This window comes from Tupaia chinensis, unplaced genomic scaffold (assembly GCF_000334495.1).
Source record: "Tupaia chinensis unplaced genomic scaffold, TupChi_1.0 Scaffold144260_1, whole genome shotgun sequence".
Taxonomy (NCBI): Eukaryota; Metazoa; Chordata; class Mammalia; order Scandentia; family Tupaiidae; genus Tupaia; species Tupaia belangeri.
In genome coordinates, this window is record NW_006204118.1 from 145,185 (window position 1) to 162,378 (window position 17,194).

At 35.1% G+C, this 17,194-nt stretch overlaps 2 protein-coding genes across 2 annotated transcripts; one reads left to right on the forward strand and one right to left on the reverse strand.

Moving 5' to 3' along the window:
* The first annotated feature begins 9,836 nt into the window (after nt 1–9,836).
* On the forward strand, nt 9,837–10,820 carry LOC102482663 (olfactory receptor 52D1). The gene has a single exon (XM_006166462.1). It carries the CDS (start codon nt 9,837–9,839, stop codon nt 10,818–10,820), a length of 984 nt encoding a protein of 327 aa, XP_006166524.1.
* A 3,294-nt stretch (nt 10,821–14,114) lies between these two features.
* LOC102471264 (olfactory receptor 52E1) lies at nt 14,115–15,050 on the reverse strand. Its single transcript, XM_006166442.1, has one exon. It carries the CDS (start codon nt 15,048–15,050, stop codon nt 14,115–14,117), a length of 936 nt encoding a protein of 311 aa, XP_006166504.1.
* Nucleotides 15,051–17,194: the final 2,144 nt, after the last annotated feature.

Here is a 17,194-nt window from a genome sequence, read left to right on the forward strand (position 1 = left end):
AAAAAAAAAAGAGAAGAGGATAGAGAAAGATAGCAAGTGAACAATAGAGGGGATGTTAGTGAGAAACAGATATGGTTTATTATCTGTTGAAGATGACGTGTATAGTATTCTCAACTGGACTGGTCTGGGAAGTATTTCATGATGGGTGAAGTCTTTTAACAAGCAAAATGAGAAATAGTGATTGACTGTTTTAAAAAATTATAATAATAATAATTATTGGGAAATGCATGGAAAAGACTTTGAATGATAAAGCGGGGAGATCGATGCCTCTGTATTGACTGACATGCATGGCATTCCCTTTTGAAAAAGCAATGGAAGTCAATGTAAAGTTATATGTAATCCAATGTAATATAAAGAAGATTATGATAATAATAAAAAAAAAAAGAGAAAAAAAAAATTCTAAAAATAAACCCTAATAAAATTTTTTGATTATTAGAACCAGCAGATGGTGTAGTTTTTACATTGGTGGACTCCCACATGGCTGACTACAGTTCAAGACCCAGATTTAGTGACTTCAGTATCATGCCAGGCACTTGGGCATAAGTGCCCAAGATCCTGGAGAAAGAATGGAATGTGGCCACCCTGCCTCTCACTGTCTCTGTCTCTGTCTCTCTCTCTCTCTCTGGAAAGTGCATGCACTTTATGACAAAAACCTCTTTAAAAAAATAATAAAACATGGGACCGACCAGAAGTTAGCATAAAGACTATGTTGCTGGGCCTCCATGTGTCCGACAGCAGTTAGAGTCCCGGACCCGGTGGCTTAAACTCACACCAGGCATCTGTGTGCACATGCCCAAGATCCGAGGGGAGAATGGAGGAGAAGGGATTGCGGTGTGGCCATCCCCCCTGGGGGATGATTTCTTGCTTTCTGTCTCTCTTTCTCTCTCTGTCTTTCTGGTGAGCACACGCACCCGATAGCAAAAAAACTTCTCCAGTAATAATGATAATAATAAAACAAAAAGTTTCAATTATGAAAATATTGGGAGAAAGAAAAAGAAAAAATGTCATCAAAAACTGTATGATTTATCACAATTTACTGAATTTAAGCCTAATTCATCAATTCATTTCCCATTCTCCACTATTTCTTAAATCACAATCCATTATAGCTTTTTTATGTTGCATTTTCCCAAAATAAGTAAAAATCTAGTTAAAAGTCTAGTTAAAATCTTCCATTGTACACTTTTATGAATCTGATTATATGAGCCCATATATGGATAATACAGGATATTCTCGGTATTTTAAAGTCAGTTTAAGGGATCAGCAGATAACATAATGGTACATTGCTAGACTCCCACGTAGTCAACCCACAGTTCAAGTCCCAGACTCAGCAGCACAAAACTCAGGCCAGACATGTGTACAGCATGCCCAAATCCCAAAAGGAGAATGAAGGTAAAGAGATTGCGGTATGATCATCCCCCCTAGCTTTTGATTTCTCACTTTCTGACTCTTGTCTCTCTGGCAAGGCATGTGTCCTACAGCAAAAATCGTCCTAAAGAAATAAAGAATAGGGACAAGCACATGAAATAAAGATTATATTGATGGACTACCGTATAGTTAACCATTGTTCAACTCATGCTGTGTGTGTGTGTATGTGTGTGTGTGTGTGTGTGTACAAACACTTAAACATCCCTATAACAGTTCTACTTATTTGTAAATAGATATGCTGCAGGTTAATGACTCTTAAGTATGCTATTAGTTTTAGAACAGATAATACTTTTGAAACACTTCGAACCATACTTCAAATACATTATGCCATTCATCGGTCTGTGGATAACAGGCAGACTAATTTTTCTAAAAGGCCTACCAGAGAGATTCTATTCTAAAACCCAAGTGCTTTTGTTAGTATTGATTGAATGACCTTTATTAGCATAATCTTATTTTTCCCTAAGTTTCATGCTTAGTTCTTGTTTCCCCAAAATATATGCCTTGTCTTCTTTCTTCCTTTTCTACTTTTTCCTTTCCTTTGTCCATCATTGAGCTGTAAGGGTGCAACTGTGAGTTGGGAGACTGGGAAGAGTTACCAGGCTCAGCCTCAGGATGGCGTCCTTTCACTGCTTCTTCTCAAACCACTTTATCTTTTTGAGGGCACTGTTCACTCCTGGGAGGAGCTTTGCCCCTGGAGCCAGTGCTGGAGAGGACTCAGGATCTCTTAGGATCCTAATCTGGTCCTGACTAATCAAATGAGAGCCACTGGTGAGTTAGACATTCTAAGGAACCAAAGGCAAAAAGTGAGATCTAGGTCAGCAAGATGACACAATAGCAAGGTTCTATCCCTCCTAATCCCACTTAAGACAGATGTAATAGCCTTCTATGTACAAAAATACCTTTATGAGAGTTCTAGGATGAATGTGAGAGGTTGGAGCACCTGGTGAAACATCCTATGAGAAAAGATATAAAAGGAGTAAAAATTAGTTTCACTTACCTGACTGACCTTTCCCCTTATCTTGGCAAAATGCACTGCCCAGAGTACTGTCTTGGAGGAAAGAGGAGCAAAGAAAACATGGTTAGATAATCTTGATAGATAATATAGATAGATATAGACGTAGAGGCATTCAGACAGGTAAAAATATCCAGTAGAACATTATTAAGATGTTAAAATGAAAGAAACCCTGTCATTTGTGAAAACATGGATGAACCTGAAAAACATCATGTTAAGGACAATGATCCAGGCACAGAAAAACAAATACAACCTTAACTCACTTCTATCTGTACGCTAAACAAATAGAACTCAAAGAAACAGAGAGCAAAGTGGTAGGTACAAGAGGATGGAGGTGTAAGGATTACGGACATGCAGGTAAGGACACAAAATTTCAGTTATACATTATTCTAAATATAAAAAAGAAGAGTGAGTGAACCTGACCAAAGACACACACACACCAATAACACAAACTATCATGTTCATTATTCTCAGTAGTTATGTTCTATAATGTTGCTGTTAACACTGAATTAGCAATGGGAAACAACTCGTCACTCTGAGGGGAAATAAAGAGTTAAGCTCCGCCCAACATCTAGTTCTGCCAATTTTGTTTGTGGGTGTTTCTTTTTAAAGACATCCTACTTATTAAAAATAAATAGTTCTCAAAAAGAATTAATTGCACAATCTTTAAATGATTTAAAACCAGAGGCTTTGGCGCCATTTGCATTATATACGTTCCTTTGCTAAAGTCCTAGTACAATTAGCCAATGCAACTACATAATTCCTGCTTTTCTACATAATTTCCTTCTTGTAAAACACTTAGCATGCTTCCTAAAAATTCTTCTACAGCATTCTGAGATGTAGAACCTGCCTCAGTTACATGGTTAACATTATTTATACCTTATTGCTACCTGAAAGGTTCAACCCAGCAAGCACTAGCCAAGAAAACTGTGACATTCTTCTCACTGCCTTTAACTTAAATGTTAATTTCTCTGGTTTTCAACTTCATGGAAATGTTATCCCTTACACTTCTTTTTACTAGTTGACATCTTGTGTAACTATAAATTTAGCCTCCTTTTCATCTATCTAAAACGCAAATTTTGAACCTCGGAAAAAAAAGGGAGAACTTCATTGGGCTATTAGAACAGTTCAGTTTTTTAAGGTAGATTGAGCAGAAAAGAGAGTCATACAAAATAAAACTGAAAAGAAGTTGATTGTTAATATCAGATAACTTCAGGTTATAGACTTTGTAAAGATTACAGCCGAGAACTATATCATTCATGCTCTGGTGGACTGGATCCTTTCTGATTGGTTGCTGAGAATCTTCTGTTCAGAGGAAAAAAAACTCTATTTGGGGATTTTCCTGTGTCCTCAGAGTTTTAGTTTAATTACGTGTCATATAACACAAGTGACTCGATTTTGGTTTGGTCTGTTGGAGTTCAGAACAACAGCTTCCACAAATTTTACTTAAGATTTATTTCCCATACATTTATCATACAGTATAGATGTCACATTAGTTCTCAGAGTGGCCTCACCTACAGAGAGGCAAATTCATTCTTCCTTTCTTCTAGGGGAAATATTTGTTGATTCACTGACAGAATTTACAAACTTCAGTACCAGTTCTCATTTCTGGACAAAGCTTTTTTACAAAGTTATTTTCTCCACAAAACACATGACATCTTTCTTACGCATGGACACTTCAATAGCACCTCAGCACCTTACTTGGGTGAAATTTTAAACAGTATTATCAACAAATCGATGAGAAAAGTGTGGCACTCTACACACTGCAATAAAGGACTCTCCACACTATGAGAGCTGAAACTCGATGTCAGACCTTACTACAACCGCAACTGAGAACATGTCTAACAAATTTTGTGCAGGTTTTGGCAATTTCTAGAAATGACTGTGAAATTACCACTAGTATTTTTTTCAACATATCAAAAACTTTATTGTTACATTTTCATAACTGTTTACATACAAACTAAATTGTTTTATGTATTAACCCATAAATTAAAATGCTCAAACATCATTTTTCAGAACATGACTTAATCTGAGGTTACAAATACACTTTAGGGAAGGGGCAACTTTGCAATATGGAAACTCTGAATAATAATATATTTGTTTTTAAAATATGTGTCTATCACTCAAGATACATACTTAAGATATGTATAAAGATTATCATTAAATATTATTAATCTTTTTATAAGTATAAAAATATACATTTTAAGTTCTATAATGAAGAAAATTGATAAAATAGATGAAAAAATTAAATTAAAAAATTGTTTACTGATCTAAAAGGAATTTGAAATGTATGTAAAATCAAGCTACTTATATAGAAGTCTGAGAGAATTGTATGTTTAAAGAAAGTCAAATAGTCCACATTAGTGTTTAGATACATTTACATTCCGATCAAAATCTTATTTAGATTTATTTCATATACTTAATAAATTTCATATTAAATTTTCTCTGGTAAATTATAAATGAAAAAAATTGTACATTACTTCAGAAAATATGGATAATGATGCAAAATTGTGAAGTCTAATATAAATTAAATATTTGAAACCATTATGAAATAAAATTAAACTTAATATGAAAGTGGTATTTTCTCTATACTTTTCTACATTAAAAATAAGAAGTGATTATTTAAAACAAAAGGTTCAGACACCATCTTTCTTTTGTGATACATGTTGATACATATTAAAAAAAAAAAAAACAACTGAAACTCAAGCAGCTGTGCTGAGAGGCAGCCTCCAGAGACATTAGAGAATAACTCGTCATCTCCCTATCCTCATAGGTTGTTTTATTGAGATGTTAAGCATTAAAGACTTTCTGAACTCAGACCTCTAACCCCCAAAGCCTTATTTCTCTGACCCCCATGGAGAACGCATCTACATTCCATGCCCATGGGAGTCTGAAAGTACTTGGAAACCATCTATAACTGAGCTCATTCAGAAAAGCTGGTAGTCATGAAAGATTCAAAGATTTCCTGAAGCCAAGCAGGAGCTCATTCCGGATCTGTACAGAACCCCTAGTGAGATAAGGCACTGCACAATTGCTCTCCTGATGTCATAAACTGGGTGGACAATAGTCAGCAGAAAGCTTTCAAGATTCCAGTTAGAGCAAATAGGCTACAAAAAAAAAAAAAAAAAAAAAAACCCCAAAAAACAGGCTGTGTAAAATGATGAAAGAAAAAAAAAAGGAAAAAAAAAAAAAAAAAAAAAAAAAAAAAAAAAAAAAAAAAAAAAACAGGCTTCTGTAAGATTTCTTGGGTCTACTGATCCCATTTGCATTTAGGTTCCTGCATCTTATAATCAATGGCATCTCTACTCGGCTTTGGATATGGACTAGGTTGCAACTTTCCTTAAGATCATATTTGTACTTGGGCTTTTCTGTTTACATTAATATATCATAAGAAAATTGAAGAAGCGAAGGATGAAAATATGGATATATTAGCCTTATGTTTTGAGCAAATCTTAGAAATCTGTGATATTTGAGAAATTTCATCTTATAGTTACGAAACCCTATGAGATACATACATTCGAAGGTTGAAGGTAAAAATTAAAAATTTTTAATTGTATGTGGGGACAAATTCCTTTTTCATTAATTCATACTGGAATAGCTTCTGACAAACTAATTGAATATTCTCACCTTGTATTCCCCTCTGTGGCATAAGTAGAAATCCTTACTCAAAAAACTTCTTTAAGTATTAAATGGGATAATGCTGACAATGCACCTAACATAATACCTAACACATGCTCAATTTATGTTCATTTATATTATTTTATAAGGAGATGACTAGGAGTGTAGGATTTAGCTGAAAAACATGATAAGCCTCTCCCAAAGCATATTTTATTTCTGCCACAAAGCATATATGAGATTCTTTACCCTCCGTTTCTATTTTCTTCATCTTATACTGAATCAAGTAAAAAAGAATATCTATAGAATTCAATTTTGTTCAAGACTAATGCTTGGGTATATCTCAAAATTTAACATTATAATAAGAAACTGTTAATATCATATCTGGGTATTGGCATAGACTATAATAAACTTGTACTGATGAATTTATAGTGTTATAAGACTGGTTGTCTTAAATTTATACTGGAATTATTTGCCAGGAAAATAATAACACTCCCTTACCTCTCCTTTCCTATTTTTCTTCATGCATTCATTGGAACAACAAGAAAATGCATTTATAAAACATTGTCTCTGCCAATGAGAATTTGTAGTTTAATAAAGGATGTGGAAAGACAAGCAGACATATAAAATATAACTAGTATACAGGTAAGTGCAAACCTCATAGAGATACCAAAGAACGGTATCAACGATGACTTGAGAGGTGTAGAAAAGTAATTTCAGGGAAGTTAATATGTGAGTTGTGTCTTCAGTTTGAGCCAAAAGTTACTGACAGTTTCATGGATTAAAAACTACCATGAAAACAAACATACAAGAGCACCACTTTCATAAATCAAGTAATTGAGCAGTTTTCCTTGCTGAGGAGAATTGTAAAATGTATTTCAAGTGCTTAGAGAAAATACTCAGTATTTTCCAAGACATAGAAGGCCACATTTCATTATAATGCTTAGCTTGTATTTTCTTTTTTCCAGTTTATGAAATCAAATTGTGCATTGTTCATTTACCTATTTTAAATTCTACATTGAATACATTGTCACTATCAAAGTAAAACTGGGGCCTAGGACAGTGTTGCAGAACTTATGCAATGTTCTGCCGTGCTAGAAGCTGTATGTAGAATCAGGATTGGGTTCCTGGGTCAGCTTGTTCGCTCTAGGCAGGCATGTGTGTGCCCATGATCCTGGCTAGTGAAAATCAGCCAAATCATAGTGTTGGCCCTTGTTGAGGGTGTTTCTCTCTCACTCTCTCTCATGAAGGAAATAAATAAACTATAACAAATGTTAAAATAAGTCAAACCAATGATAAAACAGTAACCAGTTATAGTTCTACCATTACAACCATTCTGTTTTTAACTTTCTTTACAGTATCCAGTGAGCTACAGGAGCTATTAAATGTTTTATTAGAAACTAGGATCGGTCACTGTAAAGATGTATGTGATTCAATGTATTATAAAAACATGATGATAATAAATAAAAAACAAACAAAATGCAGTAGGATTTCTGTTAGATATTTTTGCCTAACTATAGGCTAATGTAACTGTGTTGAGCATATAAACTAAGCTCAGCTATAATGTTTGGTGAGTTAGGTATAATTTTTATGGTTGCCAGAGAGTGCTCAAGACAGAGACAGAGACAGAGAGAGATAGAGACAGAATCCCCCTGTGAAGCATCATTATGCTGCAGTCCTTTTTCCTTCACCCCTCCTTCTCATCAGGATTTTGAGCATGCAAGTGTGTTCTCCTGCTGGGTTTTTCAAGCTGCTGAGACTGATATGCAAACCATGGTAATATGGGTTCTGGTTCTGGCAACCACTGAGCTATGTGGTAGGCTCAGCTATATTTTCCACATAATAATATTTTCAGCTTATATAATGGGTTTACCATGACATAGCTACATGGTGAGTAAAGGAACAACTTATTCATTTTAAATGTTGCTGAGTACAACATAACATAAATTGCCACAGATGTTGTTTTCAATTTAACTATTACTTTACTACTGGCCATTTTTAACTATTTCATTTTTAGCCTATTAAAGGCAGTTTTACAGAAGATTCACTGTGTATGCTTCCATGCATATATGTAAAAAATATTCCTTAAGATGACAAATAGTAACATTGTTTTGCTGAAATGGTATTATTTTTATAATAGTTTTCTTTATTCATGATAACATGTGCACACATGTATGTAAGAACTGGAAACAGAAAAAGGCAGCCAGAGAGATAAGCACCCACCCCAGGGCCTGCTCATGCTGTGATCTTCTTCCCGTCCTCCTGCACCCAGACCTGGGCACTCATGCATATGCCTGGCATGTTTCAGGCCAGAGATTTGACAATGGTTATCATGGTTTCTCTTGAGCAGTATGTTGTCACTGTCACACAGTGTTAAAATAGTACTTTTAATTATCACTACACAATATTTTCTATATTTGTCAGAACAAATGCCTAGCAATTATGCTTAAGAGTTCTGCTTTAGCCAAAATATAACCCAAATATCACCCAACTATCACTACCATTTGTCACCAGTATTGATATTCTGTTGGTTAAAACTATACTGTGTTGGTCCAGACAGTGATGGGGTGGTTAAGCTCGATCCCACATGGCTGACCACATGATTTGGGACCTGGACTTGGTAGCTAGAGTAACATGCCAAGTACATGTCTATGAGTGCACAAAATCATAAAAGGATGTAGAGATGGGAGAGAATCAATCTCTTGATTATGGCATGAGCATACCCCATTAAGAGTATTTTCTAGTATCTCTCTCTCTGTCTTTCTGTATCTGTCTGGTGAGTACATATACCTCCTAACAACAACTAAAAACAAACAAACAGAAAATAATATATTGATTTGTTCATTTCCTGACACACTCTCATCACCTCACCCTTATCATCATTCTGTATGAGTTCCATGAGGTTATAAATGAACCTCCTACTGATAATTTCACAATGGACACACACTCCCAAATGCTGGTTTTCCTATCTCAAAATCATACCCTATAACTTGCATGACCCCAAAATATATTGTGGTAAATATATATATATATATATATATATATGCACATACACACATATACACATATATAAAAACATATATATACACATATATGTATGTATACATATATATATATACATATATTCTATTCAAGAATTTCTATCAACCCTCCTGCCTCACTCTATTTAACTTAAAATTGCACTATTTCTCACTAAGTTTTCCTAACCCATAAGTTATGCATTCTTGCATTTTTGATTGGAATTACATTTTTCATCAGTGGAAATATGTACATCTGTATATTCAATACTTAAATATTTTCCTTAGTTTCTAAAAACTAGATTCATTGAAACTTAAAAATGTGTCTATAAATGAAAAATTATCAATGGAACTATATTGGTAAATGTTTGTGAAAGTGCTCTATTCTGGATAAGAAGATTCTCAGGGTTCAGTGACTGTCAATAAGGAAAATAAAATACTCTTGCAACTCTTACTCCATATACTCTCTATATATTAACATATAGAGATATATTTATCTCTCTCTTTCTATATATGTATATATATATAGAGAGAGAGAGAGATAGAGATAGATTTAGATGGTTTCCTTTATGAGATAGAGTTACACTATAACAATACCTGATTCACCATAAGATAATGAAATAATACCTATCAAAATACTCACAGGTATTGAAAGTACTCCATGTGCTAGAATACTCTAGATACATACATTTTTACTTTCTTAACTCATCAAAAGTTTCAGAATTTATTATTATTATTATTATTTTGTTTGCTTTAGAGAAAAACACATGAAGAAAAAGCTAAGACATAAAACACTTGTTATGGCAGTGTACAATAAGACTGATGCTCATCCATCAACCTTCATCCTCATTGGTATCCCTGGATTAGAGGCTGCTCACTTCTGGATCTCCATCCCCTTTTGTGTGGTATACCTTTTGGCCCTACTGGGGAACTGCTGTCTTCTGTTTATCATCAAGACAGACTCAAGCCTCCATGAGCCAATGTACCTCTTCCTATGCATGCTGGCTGTGGCTGACCTAGTGGTGTGTACTACAGCTGTGCCCAAACTTCTCAGCCTTTTCTGGTTCCGTGATCGAGAGATTCGCTTTGAAGCCTGCCTCACTCAAGTGTTCCTCATTCACTCTTGCTCTACCATGGAGTCTGGTTTCTTCCTGGCCATGGCTTTTGACCGTTATGTAGCCATTTGTCATCCATTAAGACATTCAGCTATTCTGACACACACTGTCATTGGAGGACTGGGCCTAGCTATTGTACTCAGGGGCGTGGCACTTCTCAGTCCTCACCCCTTCCTACTTCGTTGGCTTCCCTACTGCAGAACCAATATTATTTCTCACACCTACTGTGAGTTTATGGCCCTCATCAAGATTGCTTGTGCTGAGACAAGAATCCGCAGAGCCTACAGCCTCATTGTTGCCTTCCTTACTGGTGGAGTGGACTTCATACTGATCATCTGTTCTTATGTCCTTATTCTCAACACTGTCTTTCATCTCCCAACCAAAGATGCTCGACTCAAGGCTTTGGGGACCTGTGGCTCTCATGTCTGTGTCATCTTAGTGTCCTATACTCCGGCCTTCTTTTCATTTCTCACCCACAGATATGGTCATCATGTGGCTCCCCATGTCCACATTTTCGTGGCCAATGTTTACCTTCTTGTCCCACCCATGGTGAACCCCATTATCTATGGGGTAAGAACCAAGAGGATACGGGACAGATTTCTTCAATTGTTTAGTTTTTCAAAGCCTTTGGATTGAATTATTTCTGCTGGTGTGTAATATATTAAAAAAAATATGCTATCTTATCTTAGAATGTGTGATTTATTTAGACAGTCCTATTTTTAACATTTAGATAGCTACATTTTTTTCTGTGAAAACCAACTTGTCTAAAGATAGTTATATAGTTAAAAGGCTATTACTATAGATAATTTGTGGCCTTCCTGAATAGGTCCCAAATAAGTTCCCAAGGGACTAGCAGACAGCGTAATACTTATGTCTCTGGACTCCTACATAGTCAACTGTGGTTTGAGTCCTGGACCTGGTGACTTAATACTCATGCTGGGCACATGTCCATGCATGTCCATAATTCCAAGAGAAGAATAGAGGAAAAGGGATTGTGGTGTGGCCATCCCCTTTGTGGGTTGATTTCTTGCTTTCTGTCTCTCAAATTCTGTCTTTCCAATGAGTACATTCACCTTACAGTAAGAAATCTCTCTCTAAACATAAATAAATAAATCAATAAATAGTCCCTAAAATAAATTATTTTAAAATTAGAATCCCATGAGACTGATAAAAGATAATAAATTTATTCTAATCACTTTAACAGTTATGCACTGTGTCTAAGAGTTCCAATTAGCACAAAAGCCCAAATCTTGCCATTATATAAAAATTAATCTGAATGTAATTGGAGATTAGGTTATGAGAAAATCTCACTTTGTAGTCATTTGAATGACACATTGGTGTTCCTTCTCTAACTCTATGATTGTTTTTCTGTTTATTTCTATATTATTACCCACTCTTTTTTTGAGGGAGTCTTATTTTAGTATCCACAATTTTTGATGTATGAAGTGGAAACCAATTAAATTTACCCTATTTAACTTTTATTTGTCAAGGAAAGTACCTTACATTTAAAAAAAAAATACAAATACTGATTATTAAAGGGTCTTTTTTTCTCTAAAATCTTAATCTTCGAAAACATTGTTTTTCTACATAGTCATTCTGTGTTTATGGGAACCAATAAAGCTCCAGATTTGCATCCAGAAAACTCCCTAACTGTGCCATTATCTACCAAAAATAAAAATATTTTAACCAAGCTTTGTCAAGCAAGCAAAATGTTTTATGCATGGCTGAACTACCTTGGACAGCTACCTTGAAGCAAAGCTACAGAGGCCTGTAACCAATGCTCTGAAATCACAGAATATGGGGGTTTTCTTTTATAGTTAAAGGGAACAAAGGAAAGACAGTAGAAAGAGTTACAAAATCATTCATCAGGGTTTTGCATAATTTAATTTAGTTGACAATTTTAGCACAGTTTTATTTTATATGCATAGGTTCAAGGTTGGTTTCCATGACTACATTTTTTTTTTTTTGCCCCACAGCCAAGAATACTTTAATCAGATCTTTTGACTCCCTAATGGACAGTATCAATGGCTGAAGTCTCATGTCTACTTGTCATCAGATTCTGAATAGTATAAAATATTTATTTCTTTTCTCAGTAGGTGTGTATGTGCCCTGACCCTGGGTTGACTGTAACTAGGGATCATGCATGTTTTCAGGGGCCCTTTGGAGGTACCATCTCTCTTTTTCTCTCTGTCTCTATCATTCATGGAAGAAATAAATAAATAAACTTAAAATATAAATTTGGCACAGTTGCAGTAGGAATGCTGCTAAGAAACACTGTTCTGCATGCTGGGATGACATGGGCAGTCCAGATTCAAATCTTACTCCAGAAAAAAGGCCAGCTGTAATCTCAGAAACTGAGGAGGTTAAGGTGAAAGAATTATAAGCCTGAGTCTATCCTAATCAACAAAGTAAGACCCTGTCAAAAAAAAATTAAATCTGCATATGTAGGCATGTACATATTCCCTACTGGGAAGCTGAGAAAAAAGGATTACAAGAGGACAAGACCTGTTTTAAAAACAAAAACAAAACAAAACAAAAGGCAGATTGCTCAAGTCCACTCAGACTATTGAATTTAAAATTTTGGTAGTGGATCACATAAAACTTTTAACAATCATCCTGGATATTTAGAGTTCCATAGTCCATGATCAGTCAACACTTCATTCTTTGATAAATACGACTGTAGAAAGTTAGCAATGAATCATAGATGTCCTTCTACTCAACTGCTACACCATTATTTAAATTGACTACCAGGACTTCTAGTTTTCACTTAGAAGCTAGAAAAGTAGAAAATCATCTCTCAAATCATTATGCACAACAAATGCTAGATAGTGCAAAAAAATCACAATTTTCTTGAATTTTTTTTGATGGTTGAAATCACAGAGAACCAACTAACCCTGGGTGTGTGTGTGTGTGTGTGTGTGTGTGTGTGTGCACGTGCATACATGCATGCATATTTATTGGGATTTGCTTTAATAACTTTAATATGCTTACTCATAACAGAACCATAACAACATATCTTTCTTTTTAAAAAATTAGCATTTTTATTTACATTTAATTGCTGAATTTCTTTGTAATGTACAGCATGGTTTTTCCCAGTGTTAATATGGTGAATATTAATTAAGTCAAACACATTACCATATACATTATCATCAACAGATAACTTTTCACTTGATGTCTATTAACCATTTTGCTTGTTTTTCTGCCTAATTCCCTCCCTCCCTTTCCTTATTACCCACCTCCTATTACCTACCCCTTATATACTGTCTCTAATATCTACAGTTGGCCTCCCTTCTGTTATATGTTCATTTTTTGGTATAGAGTACAGACTTTCAGTATATATTAAGTGGGGACATACAATGCCTGTCTTTTAATGTTTTTTTTCTACATTAGGAATTCAAATAATTTCTTTCTTTTTTTTCTTTTTTTTTTTGGAGAGGTTTTTGCTATAGGGCGCATGCACTCATCAGACAGACAGAGAGAGACAGAGAGACAGAAAGCAAGAAATCACCTCCCAAGGGGGCTGGCCACGTCGCAATTCCTTCTCCTCCATTCTCCTCTTGGGATCTTGGGCACACACACATACACACACCCAGCATGAGTTTTAAGCCACCAGGTCCGGGACTCAAACTATGGTTGACTACATGGGAGTCCAGCAACATAGCCATTACACTAACTGCTGGTCCCTGGGAATTCAAATAATTTCTAAACAATATAAAATTGCAAAACACTTCTATTTATGCACTCAATATGGGTTTAACATTTCATTTCTGAGTTGGAGAAGGAGACTGCACAGGCCAAAGAACTGCCATTGATAACCCCCACTAAGATAATCCTGCATACCTTTCAAACGTATTCTTTTCATTTTGAAAATAGAAAATTAGTGTCACTCCTTTCTTAAATATGATTTTTTACATATACCAGGACTATGTTTTATCTCTTGGAAAACATTTTTAGTACCTTTTCTCTAATCTGTTTAGTTCTAACACCATAAATTATGGGATTGAGAGCAGGGGGAATGACTACATAGAAATTGGCTAAAAGGATGTGAATGTAGCGTGGTATATTGGAGCCAAATCTATGGGTCATGAATGAAAAAAATGCAGGAGAGTAGAAAGTCAACATAACACACACATGAGAGCCACAGGTGCTGAGTGCCTTCAGTCGGGCATTGTGGGAAGACAGTCGAAATACAGCACGGAGGATCTGGACATAAGAAATGACAATGGCTACAATGTCCAACATGAGAGTAGAAATGGTAAATAAGCCATAAATCATGTTGACCCTGATGCTGGCACAAGACAGGCGGGCAATGCCCATATGTTCACAGTAAGTATGTGGTATTATTTGGTGTCCACAAAAAGGTAACTGTAGGATGAGTATAATAAAGGGTACGGACAAAGAAAATGGTTTCAGTAGAATTACCCATGCGATAGTGAACACCACCTTGTTTTTCAACACCAGTGTGTAGCGAAGAGGGTTACAGATGGCCACGTAGCGATCATAGCCCATGGCTGCGAGCACACCTGACTCCATGCCAGTGCACAGGTGTATGAAGAACATCTGGACGAGGCATCCCTCAAAGGCAATTTCCCGCAGGTTGAACCAGAAGATGCCAAGCATCTTGGGGATGGTGGATGTGGACAGGCCCAGGTCGGCAGATGATAGAATAGCCAGGAAGTAGAACATGGGCTGATGGAGACTACTCTCAGAGTGAATCACATAAAGAATGATGATATTCCCAAGTATAGCTGTCAAGAACACAACAAAGAAAGGAAAGCCAATCCAAAGATGCATATTTTCCAGCCCAGGGATGCCCAGAAGGAGGAACATGTGGGGATGGAAGAGAGTGTTATTAAATGAACCCATTCTTTGGTAGTCTTTTTATTATGAACTATATTATAGACCAAATGATTTTTATTCATGTAGTAGTCTCATCTTTACTCAGATCACAGACAGAATAGAGAAGCAGGAAAATTTTTGTTATATTACTACATCATAGAGAATTGAAAGTATATAAAATTTAATGATGAAATGTAGCCTTAAGATTTCAATGCATTTCATCAGATAAATTCAATTAACTTCAACATTTTAGTTCAACACACATTTATTAGATATTTGATATACATATATCAAGTTCTCTGCTATGACTGATCCCAAGTCAAGAACTAGAGAAGGTCCCTTTACTGCTGAGTCTTCATGTCAGCAGTTTAAAATTAATATTAGTGGTTGTAACAGTTACCTTAATCATCAACTTAAACTAATAAGATATTAAGATGGCATTATTCCCTTGCTAATTTAAATACAGAAAATGTTTCCCTGAAAATATTTTAATATTACTTTATGTAAAAGTGGTTTCATTTGTGAGTATATATTTTATGATCAAAGAAGCAGGGGCAATGTGCTTTGAGCATGATGAAAGCCGGTATGGGTCACATTTTTTGGATGAGTAAATGTAATTCATTATTCAGCATAATCATAAATGTAACAAACTAGAACTTTTTAAAACAATTTTTATGGATGTAGATGTCCCATCATTTAAGTCCCTGAAACCACTTCTCACCCCATAGTCTTCTTCCAATTTCTCCTTTTTTGCTGGTGCGGATAGCAGAGAGGCACAATATCTTGAGGTTTTACTAACAAAGCCAAGTGAACTTTATCTCGGGATAATTATTTTAGTCTAGGTTTGCTTACAATGGAATGAATATAGGCCGCTTAACTCCTTATATGATAATAGGTTTTGCCATTTTTAAGAGTCTTCCTGCTGGTGACTGTTAAGAAAGAAACACAGATTAATAAATGTGAAAACACACACACACATATTAGTGTTCACATTTATAAAACATCACACAATTGACAGGTAAAGTAATATTTATTTATACATACCACTCTTTAACTACTTCTCTTATTATATGAAGTTGTCATACTTTCATCTTAATAAAGTTAAGTATACTTAGAACATTTTCTTACTGTTGTACATCTCTGTGTCTCTGTCTGGCAAGTGTATATACCTTATAGCAAACAAACAAACAAAAAAGAGGGAGAGAAAAATCTGAGAAATGAGAATGTGGTTTGAAGTTCAGGAAGAGGACAACAAAATTGAGTTAAAATAATTAGTAAAAGTCATATATACGAGTTGCATGAAGAATTGTCTAAAACTGAAGTTTTTCAGAAATGGTTCAAAAAATCTCAAGTAGTTGTTCAAATGTGTATGAGATTATGCCAATATGCTCAGTTATAGTCAATTGCCTTAACCAAATCCCTCAACCAGAAAGTTTCCATTTCCCTATTAAATCACCTCCTTGTGTTCAGTTAGCCACTGATAAAGACCCATACTTTTAAAACATTACTTACCAACAGCTATACCTGGAGAAGTTACCAAGCCTCCCTTAGCATTATTCTAAGTTTGGTTTGCTCAGGAGGGATGTTTTTGTACTCCGGTTATAACCTCCAGGGTGAGATCTTTTCAATATCCCCATACCTTGGGAATAGCAGGGACTGCAAAGCTCTGAGAAAATACTTAACATTTTTCTGTGAAATTGAATGTTGTCCAAACAGCAAATGTTGTCCAAACTCATGTCCTGATTTTGGAATTTCATTCCCATATTTAGATTTGTTGTATTTATGGGGGAAATTGCCATTTTTATATATCTTAAAAATCTTTAACAGGTTTCTTGATTTTGGAAATAATTCACTCTAGTGCATATCTGTTAATCTATTTGTTATCCAAAGAGTATTTTGCCAAGAAGAAAGGACTGACAGAGTGCAAAATATTTACAGCCATTTGTGAAACTGGATTTTTATCATTAGTTTGTATCTGTAAGTTATTGTTATAAATATTAACTATTTTTGTTATACACAACTTTATACCTTGTAGCTTATATCTGTGAATTTGCAACTAAAATGTATTTTGTCAGTGTTTTCTGAATGAACTGCATAAAACTTCTGTGTAGCATGCAAATAAATAAATAAAAATTTATTTTGCTTTCTGAAAAATAAAATGGTCAGGACCA